Genomic DNA, 15,360 nt, shown 5'->3' with positions numbered 1-15,360 from the left:
GGATCGCCACTTCCAAAGACAGACGTAATTACAAACGACTGGTTCAGTTGGAACCCGTGATAATATACAGGCTTTATCACGAGGAGCGATCCGCAGATGATTATTATTAATTAGCCAGAACCTCGTAATTGCACGTTTCTACCGACTGGAAATCCACTTGGAGTATCCTCTTTCTCTTTCATTATGTTGAAATATATTTACTCTCGTCGGGGCATTAATCAGGGAAATAACTGCCCAAGCAGTTTGAAACTGAGAAAGGAATCTCGTAGTCGCGATTGTCTTCGTCCGGCAAATCTTGTTACAGTGAGCCAAGGGAAAAGGAAGAAGATTGGATATAGCAAATATAACCATCGAATCGCTTATAAGATAATATCCTTACGGTATAGTATTTACTGATTACTATTATCTTCTATAACAGAGATTGTGTAACAACTTGTATCCTTTTATTATTGCGTAAAGTATTGATCGAAAGTAGCAACGAGGGTATAGGATTTTAAATCGGCTTCTCACAATACAATTTTGGTGAGATGTCAATGGAACAGCGATAAAACGGTAAAGAATGTACCGCTTCTGAATAGATTTAAGGCGGTTTGCAGTCTACAAAGTAGAAAATACTTGACGGTTTTTCCGAGTGTAAGATGTTCTGCAAAAAACGTTCGTTCCAAGTTGAAATAGTGATTAATTACAACTTTTAAGTTGGTGGAAGCTCTATAGCTCTCTTGCGACAGCGGGGAATAATTACCAGCGTTGAGTGTAGTTTTAAGTGGATTTAGGGATGAGATAACGGAACTATGGCTTGGAGTATCGGTCAATCACGCCAAACTTCTTAGCCTGGGTCTAGGCTGCTTAAAACCACGCATTAATCACAGCATTAGAAAGTTCCTCTATTCAACTAAGTTCGTTTTATAACTATCTTTTTCACGCAAAATAGCCTATTACGATATCGAACTACACAATGGAGCGAACACGCGAAGCTACTTACGAATCAAAAGGAAATAGAGTGTTTATGGGTATAAATGAATCAATTGAAAAGTTCGGCTACGAAATAAGACGATATCGTTACATAATCCTAACGTTAAGGCCGAATCGGCGAAACGATCACGGCGAATTTCTACAACATATTTATCGGTACGATCACGCGATCGCCTTTGCATCCGGGATGTCTGTCGTAAAACGAAAAGCATCAATTCTACGATTGCGCGTAAAGTATCCAAGGCTGTCGCGTTTATTCGTCCAACTTATTAATTTATGTCACGCAGTCGGGCGCCAGAAGTTGAGTTACAGCACGTTCTCACGAAAGGCGAGTTCATGATATCGGGCCTTGTCATATACCGGGAACGAAGATATAAATATCGTAATGGGGAGAAACGCATATTGAATCGTGATTATGTAATCGTAATTCGTTCGAATCGAACGTCGTTTTTTCTGTATCGCTGATCGAGATAAGGGCAATGAAAATAGATCTATAGCGGGTATGGCCCGCGAAAATGAATTTTACATTTTAACTTCGATACGGGAGCCGTTTTATTTATTCAAAATTATTTAAAAGCATACGATCCGTAAAAGCGTGGACGAGGTTCTCGGGTGTTACGCAAGTGCAACAAATTACGTGCGTGTGTTGTCATAAAAAGAAATTCACGAGACGATTCTGATGATGCTTCGTTGCGTCTGAATAACCACGACACTGTACGTAAGTACTTGCGTATGTATGGTAACGACGTCGACATGTAACGCCATACAGAAGGGTGAATATCCTGTAAAGCTTATTCTCAGAATAATCGTTTGACCCGTCTACCGGAGAGATACCCGTTTTCCAATAATTTAAACCGCATACCGTGTAATTTACGATCGATCCCGGACACTTTATTTTCATAGCGTAATTATAGCAGTTCGAACGATGATTTAATAAGTCGAGAGCTCGAGGGAATTTTAAATGCCGCAGAATTACGTAAATGCGTGTCTTAAATCATACATCGTCCATCCTGTGCTATTCATAATTATAAGGATCGATACCAGTAATAAAGAAGGTCTTTCTATAAATATTCCATAATGGTTAGAAACTTTGATTACGTACGTCGTGTAACTGTGATATCGATTATAGATCTTTCAAAATCCGCGCGCCTGCGCGCGTTTTTACTGTCCTGGCGCGTAACTTAGAGGATGTGCGCATGCGTAGATCTAATTCGCAATTAATACGTCGCCATAGTTTGTGGACAGTGACAGAAAATTTCAACTCGTGAAAATAAAAACTCGTAAATAATACATCTCTTACATAACGTGTTAGTTAATTAATACATTAAAAGTACATTGTAAAACGATTGTTCGATCTTGTGAGCTTTGGTAACAACACAATCATCGTAAAAGTACTTCAAAATTTTATATGGTGTTTGTGAACATTGTAGGTTATATTGACATCTCATCTACACATAAATTGATTAATATGTCACAAAGCTCATCGTGTATCGATTGTTCTAACCCGTAAAGTTCCGCAACTAAACAGCTGTTCTCGAACTGTACGTTAGATTGGCATTTCCCCTATACACAAATCAATTAATATGTATGCTGCAAAGCACACCATGCATCGATTGCTGTATCCCGTAAAGTTCTGCAACGTCACCAGCTGTTGTGAAACTGTAAGTTAGATTGGCATTTCTCCTATACATAAATCGATTAATATTTATATTGCAAAACACACCATATACCGATTGTTCTATCCCGTAAAGTTCTGCGAGAACATAGCTGTTGTGAAATTGTAGGCTAGATTAGCATTTCCCCTGTACATAAATCGAGTAATATTTTGCAAAGCACACCGCGTACCTACTGCACGATTCCATGAAATTCAGTAAGGAGATAGTTTTCATCAAATTGTTTTAAAGCTTTGTACAGTGTTTATAGATATTATAGGTTGTAATAATGTCTCTCTTATAGGGTCAGATACTATATTGTAAGTTAATCTGAAATATGTGTGTGTGATGATAGTATGGATACTTATATATACATATATATGCACTACTTGCTGGGCATCGACTTCCATAAAGGCAAACGTAAGATACAGCCTTCTTTATACGTTATTGGCTTCCGAATAGCAATCGAGCTAACGATAATTCTGTTTGCCTAGGGCTTCCAGCGTCCGCGGACCTGATTCGCCCCTGAGCTCGGATCTGGCGCTTGATAAGCCTCGTCCCATACCATCACCCAGGTAAGCTACTTTGCGATTGCAGCCTTTTCTCACCCTTTGAAAGCGAATGAAAAACCTCGACCTCGATTTCCCGCGTAATAAACACGGGTTAATTGGAAAACTTGGCCAGGCAGTGTCGAAGGACTCCGTTTCTCATGGTCGGGGTTGTTCATCTTCCTGAAGGGCTTCGACCTACATTAAGGAGAGGCTATGATGTATCTATATCAATTGGAACTGTGCTCTTAGTATATAATTCATAAAAGTAATTTAAAAGATTCTGTTCGTAATCTATACATAACGTATTCCGTGTTCAGCCAAGTGTGTTCATTTTCAAGAGAGCGCAATTCAGAAATAATACAAAAGTCATGTCCCAAGTGACTTCAATGCTGTCGATAACATTTGTCGGATTAATTTACTACAATCATATTATCATTATGAATTATTATCCTCTGGAATACATAGGATTCAATTGAAAATTCGTATCGAACAACGGCGAAAGCTTCGTAATTGTATTAATTCAATTAGTTGAAAGGCAACTGGTTCTTTGCCGATTTAATTTCATCGTATTTGCGTTCGAAGTGCTAATAAATCGTAGTTCCTGAAGCGTACTCAGGAAATTCTATTTTTAACCGTGCTGGTACATTTCATCCTCTACCCACCGAGATTCACCCCTCGACGAAGGCTTGACGTTCGATAAGCCTGGCAACAATAAACCATTCGCCGTGCACACTGAAACGCCTATTTTATTTCCTCGTCGACACGTGATATTTCGAGCCCTTGGCTCTGTCAACTACGGTGGAATCAAACCCCCGTGAACTCTTATTCGCCACCTGATGAGAGGGAGAGAGAGAGAGAGAGAGAGAGAGAGAGAGAGAGAGAGAGATTCACCCTATCACATTTCCCGGCTAAACCACTTATTATCAAGCATCCACGTAGCTTTCCTTTGTTTTCTCGCTCTTCTTCTCTTTTTCCTGGCTCATGTGTGTTTCGCTTTGCCCGTGAGCGCAGCGAGAGAGCAGTAAAAAAGAAAAAGAATATAGAAAGAAAGGAAAGGAAAATTCCATGGCGGGGATATGAAAACGACGAGACGCGAGAGATTCGAAAGCAGTCATAATTAGAAGGCAACTCGTTCCACCGTCTAATTAAAATATGTTGCTGATTTTCAATAGCGTATGGATTATTCTGCGGAGAAAAAGAATAGTGAAACTTGTTTCGTAGCTAGAGTCGCAATGTATTAGTTAAGTTTTAATATTGATTCTTATTTAAAGAGGTTTTTCTTTTTCATATAAAAGTTTGGAAATTTATTTGAGAAATTCAAACGACGATAAGGAATTTTTTATTCAGATATGCATATATAATTTAAAAATTTGTTTGTCATTAATGCATTTCATTTTTGTCATGGGCAAAGGGAAACATACGTTAGAAAATCACTCTCTGCTGTAAATCTTATTCCAGACGATTAATGTTCGAAGTTTACCAATATTGCTCAGTTTCACTTGGAAGTAGCCAGTTAACAATCCAATGGATCGTGTACGCCTGAGCATTACCCTCGAAATTCTCCTCGAAATATTTGCACGATCGTTTCGCGTGGTTGCATCGTTCGCATAACTTGCAGTGCTATTTGTGTTCATCAATTCAGCTGACCTAGTGCTAGCAGGTCAGTTGTAAAATAGCTTCGTCGAATGTCACAGTACGATATTGTAAATTGGAAAATTTTCATTCTTCTTTAGAATATTAAAACGTCGTGCTGTTCTTTTTCATCGAAAAATTTCTCAGCGCAAACACATTTTTCATCGTATTCAAGCTATTATTAAATATTTCAGAAATTGGAACGTGACATAAATATTTGCTATCGGATGAACATTTCGATCAAATCTTGGCAGATATAAATGATTATTTGAGTTCGAATAAACGAATATCATAAAAATACTCTTCATCTTGAGTGATAAACGTGAAATTTATGGGATTTCTTCAACTTTTCGTGGCTCTATTACAATCTGAAGTCAGCACTGCGCTTTATCGCGTTCAATTTCACGTCAGTTCAAATTCGATGGAAACTTTTACGATGATTCAGCGTAAATGATAAAAAGTCACTTTATACGCAACTTAAAAACCAATATCCTTGGTGTATCTTTCTTTTTTTTTTTTTTTTTTTTTTTTTTATTAAAACATAATAATGTGGTTTGTGTGCAGAGAGTGCTATTGATTTTATGCTCTCTCGAAACATCCATGAATGTACGATAAACCGATTACTCATTCTCTCCACGAAATTACGATTTCATGTTATGTTGGTGCCCGGTCTTTCTGTTTTTCAGATTTCCATAAATATTTCATCTTCTTCTGTTATTGTGGCTTTGTTAATAAATCATCTCGTAAATGCACCTTTCAAATAACGTGAAATTCGATAATGGACTTTAATTTTCTTTGAAAGTATAGTATGTACATGCCGTGTACATGCTAGAGATATATCAATACATATTTTAATACGGTTAATAGCATAATGTCAAAGTCTCGGTCTGTCAGTTAGTATTGTTGTCACAATAGTAAAAAGTTTTTAATAGACGTAAGATGTAAGTTTCTATAGAGTGGCGTCCGATAAACGTGTGAAAATGGATGTGCTATTAGTCGATCTCTTTGTAATTGTATCGAAGTTGAGCCTTCGTAAGATTACTGTCGTTGATACGCAAATGCACTCCTCGCATAATCGGCGCCAAGCGTGAACGAATAATCAACCAAATGGCTTTGTCAGCGTTTAAGTTGCTTGGTTAAGTCGGTCAGTTTTCCGGTTGCTCAATAACCGCACGTTGCATTGAAATGCACGTATAAAACTGGTGTAATGCATTAGGTGATGTCAGAGTGTTCTACAATATATTACAATCGCATCCGTGAGAATTAGGCCGTCGTTCACTGTTAAAAAGCTTTCCATAGAAAACGCTGGAAATAATTTGAAAATTAAATCGACAAGATTGGATTCGTTATTAAATAAAAATAAAAATAGAAATAGAATGAACTTGACACTTAATAAAATAGCAGCGGTGCATGTTTCATTTGACGACACATTGACACATAAGTGCTCACAACTTTAAACTTTTTCTCAGCTGCAATGCAATAGAGTGAAGTGCTAGTTACGTAACTCATGGAACAGGTCCAACTTGACCTCAATCTCTAAAGTACACGAATTGGTACGCTTTACCTGATTAAAAAATGCGACCCTGTTTAAGTTTGATGGCTTAACAAATTGACCTGTTACACAAGTTTAACCCGGAAAATTTAATATACGCAGTCCCTGCTTCTTCTAGTCAAACTTTGAGTTTCCTTTGCTAGCGTGTTTCGTGAGAATAAATTTATTAAAATTTTATAACAAAAATATGAAGTATAAAGAGGACGGTAACTCGAGGTTACTGTGGTACAAGATGAGAATTGCTTAATAATTAATATCATCGCTTCTTCAAAATCTTTACCATTTTTTGTTAAAACAAGAATAACATGGTTATATAAGATGCACGAATTTTTTGATTTTATTATTGTACAAATTTCATCCTGTCCTATTTCAATGGATAAATCATCGACTCTTTTTATTAGTTAACCACAAGTATAAATTCTTATTTGATATAGCTTACAAATAAAAATTTCAAAATTCCTTACAAATAAGAATTTAATCAAAAATCAGTTGGTTTTCGAGAGTATTGTTCTTTTTCTATGTATCGCATTTTTATTACAATTTTTGTAAAAACTTCAAACGATTAATGTTCATACAACATCTTCTTATCTACAGGTACTTAAAGGACATGTTGAAATAGCTTGGCCGTAAGAAATTTTTCGCTCTGTATAATAAATTCAATGCTGATTCACAATTCTTTGCGAAGCTATGACTTCAATGAAATAAACAGGAAAATTAAACGAGTTCACTGACACGAGCGCAAATGCCAGTTACAAAAATGTTACGAAACCCGTTGCTAATGAAACTCATTCGCTCGCAAGAAAGACGTTATGCGTTAATTCAGTAAAGTATCGCGTGCATCGCCGCGCCGGCGCAACGTTAGATCCAAAGTTGCGAAACATTTTTACTCGGTCTAGCTCACGTTACAAAAGGCAGAAAAAGCGAGAATTGCGTATGCACTGTCCTTTTAGTCATGATGTGCCGTGAGCGTCTGCCGTGAAAATTCAACTAGCGGTAATGTAATTTCCTCCCCGTAGTTTTTATCTCATCGACCAGAACGGCAGCGGTTTTAATCGTCGTCGCGACCGCATCAAGAAACCTTCCCCACGTAATCAAGGTTCTACGACCACTATATTGTCAACATCGTTTTTATTTAATATGAACTAATTTTGTTAATTAATTTTACCTATGTACACGATCTCACGAAAGTATTCTAAGTTTGTAGATACTATTTATTTATTTTTATATATTATGCGTATTCTACGGAATGTATTCCAAGATTTGAATAGCCTTGCTTTAAGACTGTCATGATTATATCGGTGAAGTTTAAAACTAATTTGGAGATACATTTAGAAATTACAAGATATTCAAGTTCAGGTATAATATATTTTATAAAGATCATCAAAGTGTTGAAATAGCTAACGATGCACTATATTAATAAGCTTTAATATTCAATGAGATCATATTTAACGCTTTACTATTACTTTGTTTTAAGATAACTATTCATACTGTATATTAATTTTTTATTAAATATATGTTTGCAATAAATATCTTGTAATTTCTGTATACATCTTTAGATTGATTGTAAACCAATGTAATAATGACAGTCGTGTTGCAGTACGATGCTAGTGAGCGACAAACAGGCACAATATATTCATAGAAGCTTTCTATAACACGTGTTTAAGCAGTTTCGCGAGCTAGTGAATACGGTTTCCATATCACCGATGAATCGGATTGCTATTTTTCCCCATTACGCGTACGCAGTACGTAAAATCAATAAGTGGATCGTTTTGCATTTCAAATTCCCGATTGATAATCGTATCGTCTACTATCTTCTATTTGGTTTCCAAAGCAAGTACTTCACAAATTTTCATTTACCGATTTGAATTTCAATGAGCCTCGAGTCAGCTAGCGGTCAGATTTATTCCCTTAAATTGGCGATTCAATCCTGGTCGAATACTTTTAGAGCTGTTGGCGCGTTTTCGCGGTTCGTTTACTCTCTGCGAGGACAGAGACGAATGGAATATTAAATCATTGGAGATCATACGCGCGCAAAAGCGTTCCGTTTTATCGGAAAACGGCAGGGAGAAGAATGCATCGCCGATGGACGATTAAACGCCAGTCGGTTTTTAATTTCGTTAGCCCGCAGTTTCATCGATAAATGTCCCGATTAAAAGCAGCTTTCACCTCGGCGCGATCAATTCGATTCGCCTCGGAATTCTCGCCGCGTACGAATTATCCGTATTCACGTGTAAATTTACAATATCTCTTGTTCGAAGTGGTTGCTCATTCGCTCGTGATTCATTGTTCGGGCCACTCAGCTAACGATTTAAATTCCTCGTGAGAAGACTTTCACCGGAAACCTGCGGTTCCTTTTCTGTTAGCAACTCTCGTTCTAGAATTTAAGTTGAAAACTCCATCTGGATTTGCAACCCTCTAACAGTGGCGCGTCTTTACCGACTGTTGCAGACAAATTCACCCCCTGTACGGGGAGAAAGCCGGGCTCCTAGGCTACTGCGACCCGCTCGGTAACGCAGAGAATTTTCCACCAGCCCCGAACATCGTCGTCGAGGGTGGCAGAATCGAGTTTGTTCGCCCCTCGCAGGATGGCACCACGACACCCCGTAGGAACACCATGTCTCGTGGCTCGCAGACCTTCAACGACGAGTCCGAGAAGTCTGACCCTGCGAAGGTAAGTGGATCCTCTTTCGTTTTCCATCGGTCGTTCAACTTGCACCCGTCCGTTTTTCATGCGACCGTTTGCTTAGACACTGTGTTTACACGACTCGTTCGGACTGGAGAACTCGGTCAACCGAGTGAACCATGACGGCATTGGTTAGTACTTACGAAAACCACCACCGAATTTTTACTTCTTTTTAAAAGGGCAAACAAAAGGAAGATGACGAAATCTCGGTTGAATAAATAGAAGTTGGTTAGACTGTAGTGCATGTCCGCGTGTCTGTGAAACGGTTTCTTTGATTTGTCTTTGTATGTTACATGCAGCTCGAAATAAGCGAGGATCAGCTGTTTAAATGGCCTTTGTCGCTCGGTTAAGAGGCAAATATTTTAAGAACTTCAAGAAGAGAAAAGAACTCGAGTTGTTTCGATGCATCGAAACAGTTGTTTCTTTGCCGATACTACGTTAGTTTTAACTCTTTCCAGCTAAGCTTGTTATATTATTTATCGAAGGATAAGATAAGCCACGCACCTGGCACGTCACTGGTTATAATTGTTAAATTAAATAAGATAATGCAGCCTTTTGATGAATCTTTTGACGAGGTGCATATGAAGATTACGTTAAGATTTGACTCTTTTTTATTTTTCTGTCGCCGCGTGATAATGTTCGTATTAACGTTAGCAATGCTAACAATTCGTTTAATGTTTAAAGTCCATTAGCCGCCAGCTCGTGAAAGGGTTGAATACTGTGTAATCTTTAATTGATGTCGCGTCGGCGTTTCTTAATGCGGTCCAGTGCTGTTCGCAGCTTGACAAATCGCATTTCTTCGACCCACTCAACCATGAATTCAGTTAGCTGTGTTTTTGATGGGGTTGAAACGCGCGCTGATTTTTGTTGAACACCCTTAAACCCTTCATGTTGTATTCATTAGACGTAACCATAATGGAATAAGTCGTACCGTGTGAAAATATTGTAACCATCGTCTAACGACAGCTTACCAACGCGTTTGAAATCAACGTAGCTCGTTAGTTTCTAGTCGAAATATCGCATTAAATCCTTCTGTCCTTTCTTTCATTATTAATGTTCTTTTAATTTCCAACTGACAACGCACGATAATTATATTACGCTTTCTACGTCTTAAAAAAAAGCGGTATATTCATTAAATTTAAAATTCCTTTTCCGTTCCTTGATTATATGCTTCTACGTTTTCTCTTCTTTTCTTTCGTTTCCACTGTAAGCATCATATAGCTACGTATTTAGAATTATGAGCCATAATTTTCCTCTCGTCAGAAATGAGACATAATTTCTCTCTCACTAGAAGTTAGTCATAAAATTAGAAATTAGTAATGGGTATAATGTTTGCACTTATCTGTCATATTATGGGAATCTTATACTAAAAGAAACGACCAATATTTTATAAAATCGTAATTAACAGAAAAGAGATGCTATTTCATATTCCATTCGATAAGAAAATATGAAAATTCACACGATAATAGTTCAGACGGATCGGACGTGTGATTTAATCGTCAAATTGCTCTGAGATTTCATTAATTGGCTATATAACTTTTCCAACTGACTTCATTTCAGCGCCACCATTTAGCTTCGTTCGAAAAACAGTCACGTTTAATCAAATGATCTTGGAAACGTTGTCGCGGCCGCCGCAATTCGACTGGAAATTTTCACCCTGTTCTTTCTTGCCGTTCGAACGTCACTCGAATCGGGGGGAAAAGTGCGCGCAGATTCCTGCCGAACCCTTTAACCCTTCATGTTGTATTCATTAGACGTAATTGATTTTCTCGATAGGGCGTAGCGCAGGATTTCCATATTAAATTGGAGCGAGCAGCAGGCGACAGCGAACGTTCGCACCCGCTCGCGTCGATACGCGGCGATTATTCTGAAATTAACGACGTTTCGCGGCGTGTCGCGTTTTCGTCGCCGGCAATTCTAACGACTTATCCCTTTGCCCGTGCCCGTTTCTTCGTTTCTACAGCATTTAGGGTCGATTATAGCTAAAGCGAAGTCCTATTGTCGAATTCGTGTGAAAACTCTTTCTGGCGCTGTTAACTTTCTGTTATAGATGAAGCGTAGAAACCTATAATTGTGTACATAATTGTGAAAAGAGTAAAGTTGGAAATTCACACGATGTATATTCTCGCTGGAACATTTGGAACGTGTTAGGATTGAGAAAGAAATAATGACTTCATTAAGGAAATAAATATTTCATTCGTAACATTCTGTTATTATGTCGAAGCTATAATTACTTATTTGAAGAGTACACAGAATAAACATGACAAATCCACTTTTGATATAGTTAGAGAACCAGTTAAGTGGTTGATTCTTGTCGCCAAGTGCATATTATTCAATTGTGTCAATTTTAACGAACTTAAGTCGATCTGGTCTCAAACGTATAATGTAAATTTATCGACATTCGTCTGATGTCATTCGTATGAGCTACTCAGAAGCCTTATTCGATTGCATAAATTGAAAAATACAGAAAAGCGACGATGTTGATATAAACATTGTTTTTTAAATTTACCTTAGAATTCACTATTATTTATGACATCTTCTTGCAATGAACGAGTCGTCCATGTTTTTGATAATCGAATATTAATCTCGTACTTATGCAACAAAGTTAAGAAATTCAGAAAAAGTTAATCATTTTGACTTCTGAGAAGCTCATATATTATGCTTTCAAATAAGCGACAGCCTTAATAGACCGTACATTCCACCTAATCGCCCAGAAACAATTTACAACGTTAGTTGCCTTTTTACGTTATTGATTCACGTTAGGTAATGCGGAAAAACAGCTTTAGATACGGTTGAAAGTATGATGAAATCCCTTTTACAGCGTGTTCGTTTGACCTTTAGCAGACTCAGGCACACGTTTTCTGACAAAGTACATATTAAACTTCTTCGAAGTGTCGTCACAGGGCATTTGCATGTGATTAATCAGTCGACTTTCTTCACCACACTCGCTCAACCGGACGAAGCAGCATGTTAACTCGAGCTCTTTCTTCGAATTCTTTCTTTTATTATTAACACTACCATAGGGAAAATTAGGGGAACCTAGAATACTTTGGCACCGTCCTCTCTCTGTACCAAACTAGATGCAATTTCGTTTGATGCCATTGACGGGGTGCCTTTTAATTAAAGGATGGTTGGACAAAAATTTAATTTCGGGATATTTAGAAGCTACCAGCTGCGATGTTATTAAGTTCCACGTACGACCGTATTAAAAGAGCTATCCATGTTTTTCATAGTTATTATGGTAATTGTATCTACTTCAGTGACGTTCTTCAATTTCGATTATTTGATTCCAGGTTTTCTTTCTTTTTTTTTTTTTTTTTTTTTTTTTTTTTTGAAGCAAGAAAAGGTTAATTAGTGTTATCAGCTTCTTTGATTGATTTCTTGTTTTCGTGATACGATAATGCTCGTAAAAATGATCCTAACTTACTGAACTGTATAATTATTCAGATTATTGATCCCGTTTCGTTGTAGCTTAATGTGAATACGAACGCAATTAGGACGACTGGTCAAGTACTTGGTATAAATTCGTATTCATATAATCCGCCGAAATAATTCGTTTCTTTCACGCGAGCAATCAGTTCTTTGATCGACTTCAACGAAAACCTCTACAAAGCGGAATCCAACGGTCGCGTACAACGCTCTTTCAATTCGTCTACACGTAGGATCCCATGGAAATTCGTGATGGAAATGAGTGCATTACGTCGGCGGCGAAAGACTTTTTACGCGGTTTCCACATAGCCTAGCCGGCTGGAATTATTCGAAGGTTTTTTGCGGCCGAGCGAATTAATTTTAATTACGAACACTCCGCGGCTCGCGGTCAAATAAAAGGGTAATAAAATATAGGGATAAAATAGTGGCGCAACTGAAATTCATGCGTCCGTGGAATACTTTCGGTTTACTTTTATATTATTTCGTAATTACCGCCGCCTCCATTAACTCGAATTTCGACCAACTCTCGCCAACACTCGTGCAATTATACTGAATAATCCTTTGCACTCTACTGTGTGTCTATTTCATGTATCTTTTTATTTAATCCGGTCACAGTGTGATACGTTATAAGATATCGCGAGATTTTTCAAATTTAATATCCTTCTCTTACTATATCGCACGATTCTAAACGAATTTACAGCAAAATCCGTGGTTTGGTGATACGATAGAGTTTATTGATTCGAATAACACTTTCCCCCTGCGTGATTAATCGTACATCATAAAATACACTTGAAAGTAGAAAGAAACGAATTTATACAAATTATAAAACCGTACATTTTGAGAAGTAAAATAAATAACTAGTAATTACTCGTGTGCAAAGTCAACTGGTAGACCTAATGAAAATGTCAATTTAAGATTGCAAATAAGGGTTAAACAAGGTTGTGGAAGGAATGAATAATTTGGTGGAGCAAAGTGGAGGCCTTTGGACGCGATGCGTATTGACGTGTCTAGCGGCTTGGTGGCACGCGCGTGTATGCCGCCGTTACGAATAATAATTAATCGCGGTAGGAGAGTTGATTAAGGTCCTATTCATCGAGTGGGGACGTTATAAATCACAGTGGACAGTACTTTGATTGTTCCTATGCGAGCTCTACACAGCACGCGTTGCGTAGTTGCGCAAGTGAAATTTCGTGACGTAGCTTTTGTCGAACAGCTGTTCGGCGACTTTTCGGCTCTATATAAACCGGAGAAAGCGTGCGAACATGAGCTCCAAGCTAACGACTTTTGTATTTTTAAAAGAAGATTAGGCACTACTTCGTTTTATTATACGTCAAATTTGTGACCTTTTTAAATCGTAGCATGATACCTCTTGACGAGTAGAATTAAAAAATAGTAATATTCTAAAACGAGGAAATTAAAATAATTATACGTATATACATTTTTCAATGATTTTTACTTCGAGAACTATATTTTTAAGTGAGAGATTAAGACTGAACAAAATGACGGATTCGTTGAGTAATTCTCTTTTTTACGATGAATAATCCCACCGAGTGATTTTGGTTGGAAAATACGAGTGATACATGTTAAAAGGGAAGGGACGAGTTATTATATTTATAGACGGTTTAATTTCCTAAATGCAAGTGTCCATTTCGCGAAACAGAGACCGACGTTTTTCGCGAAAATGTTTTCAGGAAATTAAATAAACTGAAACGCGAACATTGGAAGGAAACACACGAGCCGGTTCAATAACGATAAAATCTTTTCGGTGAATCGGTACAAATTGACGTTCGTATCTGACACTGGTATCTAGGTACCATTTGGCGAATCGACCAGCTACGAAACAGCCAGTCGAGCTTGCAGCCCTAGGAACAGGCTAAAAAAGATTTTAATAGCTCTTCTAATTTATGTTAATTTTCGGCCTGAAACTTTTTACCTCGTTCAATTCAATTAGTTCCGCTCTTTGATTACTGTAATTAACATATTCTACGAGCGTTCAGGTTTCCTCGGGGAGGATTCATGAAAATGTACCCACGGCACAGTGGACTTTCGACACAGCCCCAACCTTTCCATGTTTATTGAAATTTCTTCCTGTAAAATTTAAACCTGTAGTTTTTATGCCAACATTGTAGCCCCCATATGGATCTCTCAAAAGCTAAACTCCTTTTATCAATTTCTCAGTTTCATTACATAATCGTAAGATTAATGTTCATTTCTTGAAACAAATCACTTACCTCCATGAATTCATTTATCACTAGAAAATGACACAAGTAATAGTAAATTATAAGGTAAACATAGAATATAAAAAGCAGCGTTTGCGACATCATTACCATGCAGCTGATCAATATGCCTTCTAAACGACTTATATACGTACAAATCTATGAGCAAATATTATAAAAACAATTTTTCACTAAATGAATTTTCGAAAATTAATCTTCCAAAGTTATCTTGTCGAATTTGCAATTAGACTTTGCAACAAAATTGATTTCAAGAAACAGATGTTTCATTAAACAGGTTGGTCTGTGTTTAAGACATCGTCCTGTTTCAAACAGCTTGTACCACGAGAAATCTTCATAACGTAACTTAAATATCACAGATCCCTTAGTTACATAAATAGGTTCGTTAAAAAAAAAAAAAAAAAAAAATCAAGTACAATTCTATGATATCCAAAATCTCTATATTCACAATATCAAATCATGTAATTATTTTTTCTTCACAGTGGATAGTCCATTTTATCCAGTTTACCGAAAACTTGGTCGAAGTTACCATCGACCGGAAACGAAATTAGCAGGGTATCTGGCTAGTGGTGATTCGATAGGATCGACGGGTCACGTCGAAAGAATTCGAGATAAAGTTCGCGCAATCGAGTACGGAAGTTTTCCAGGCACTGAG

At 37.4% G+C, this 15,360-nt stretch overlaps 1 protein-coding gene across 7 annotated transcripts in view; it reads left to right on the top strand.

Moving 5' to 3' along the window:
- The window catches only part of LOC100649702, a 398,659-nt gene that overhangs the window by 171,160 nt on the left and 212,139 nt on the right, over positions 1-15,360 (top strand). For all 7 annotated transcript variants that reach the window (XR_007225924.1, XM_048410855.1, XM_048410854.1 and 4 more), the window contains 2 exons: positions 3,119-3,199; positions 8,808-9,030. Coding sequence is in view for 6 of the 7 variants with exons in the window: in XM_048410855.1 (XP_048266812.1) it covers positions 3,119-3,199; positions 8,808-9,030 (304 nt within the window). In the remaining variant the exon portion in view is untranslated. The remainder of the gene's footprint in view (positions 1-3,118; positions 3,200-8,807; positions 9,031-15,360) is intronic.

The sequence above is a fragment of the Bombus terrestris genome, chromosome 12 (assembly GCF_910591885.1).
Source record: "Bombus terrestris chromosome 12, iyBomTerr1.2, whole genome shotgun sequence".
NCBI lineage: Eukaryota > Metazoa > Arthropoda > Insecta > Hymenoptera > Apidae > Bombus > Bombus terrestris.
The sequence above is the reverse complement of the archived record's forward strand: the minus strand, read 5'-3'. Positions and strand labels throughout refer to the sequence as shown.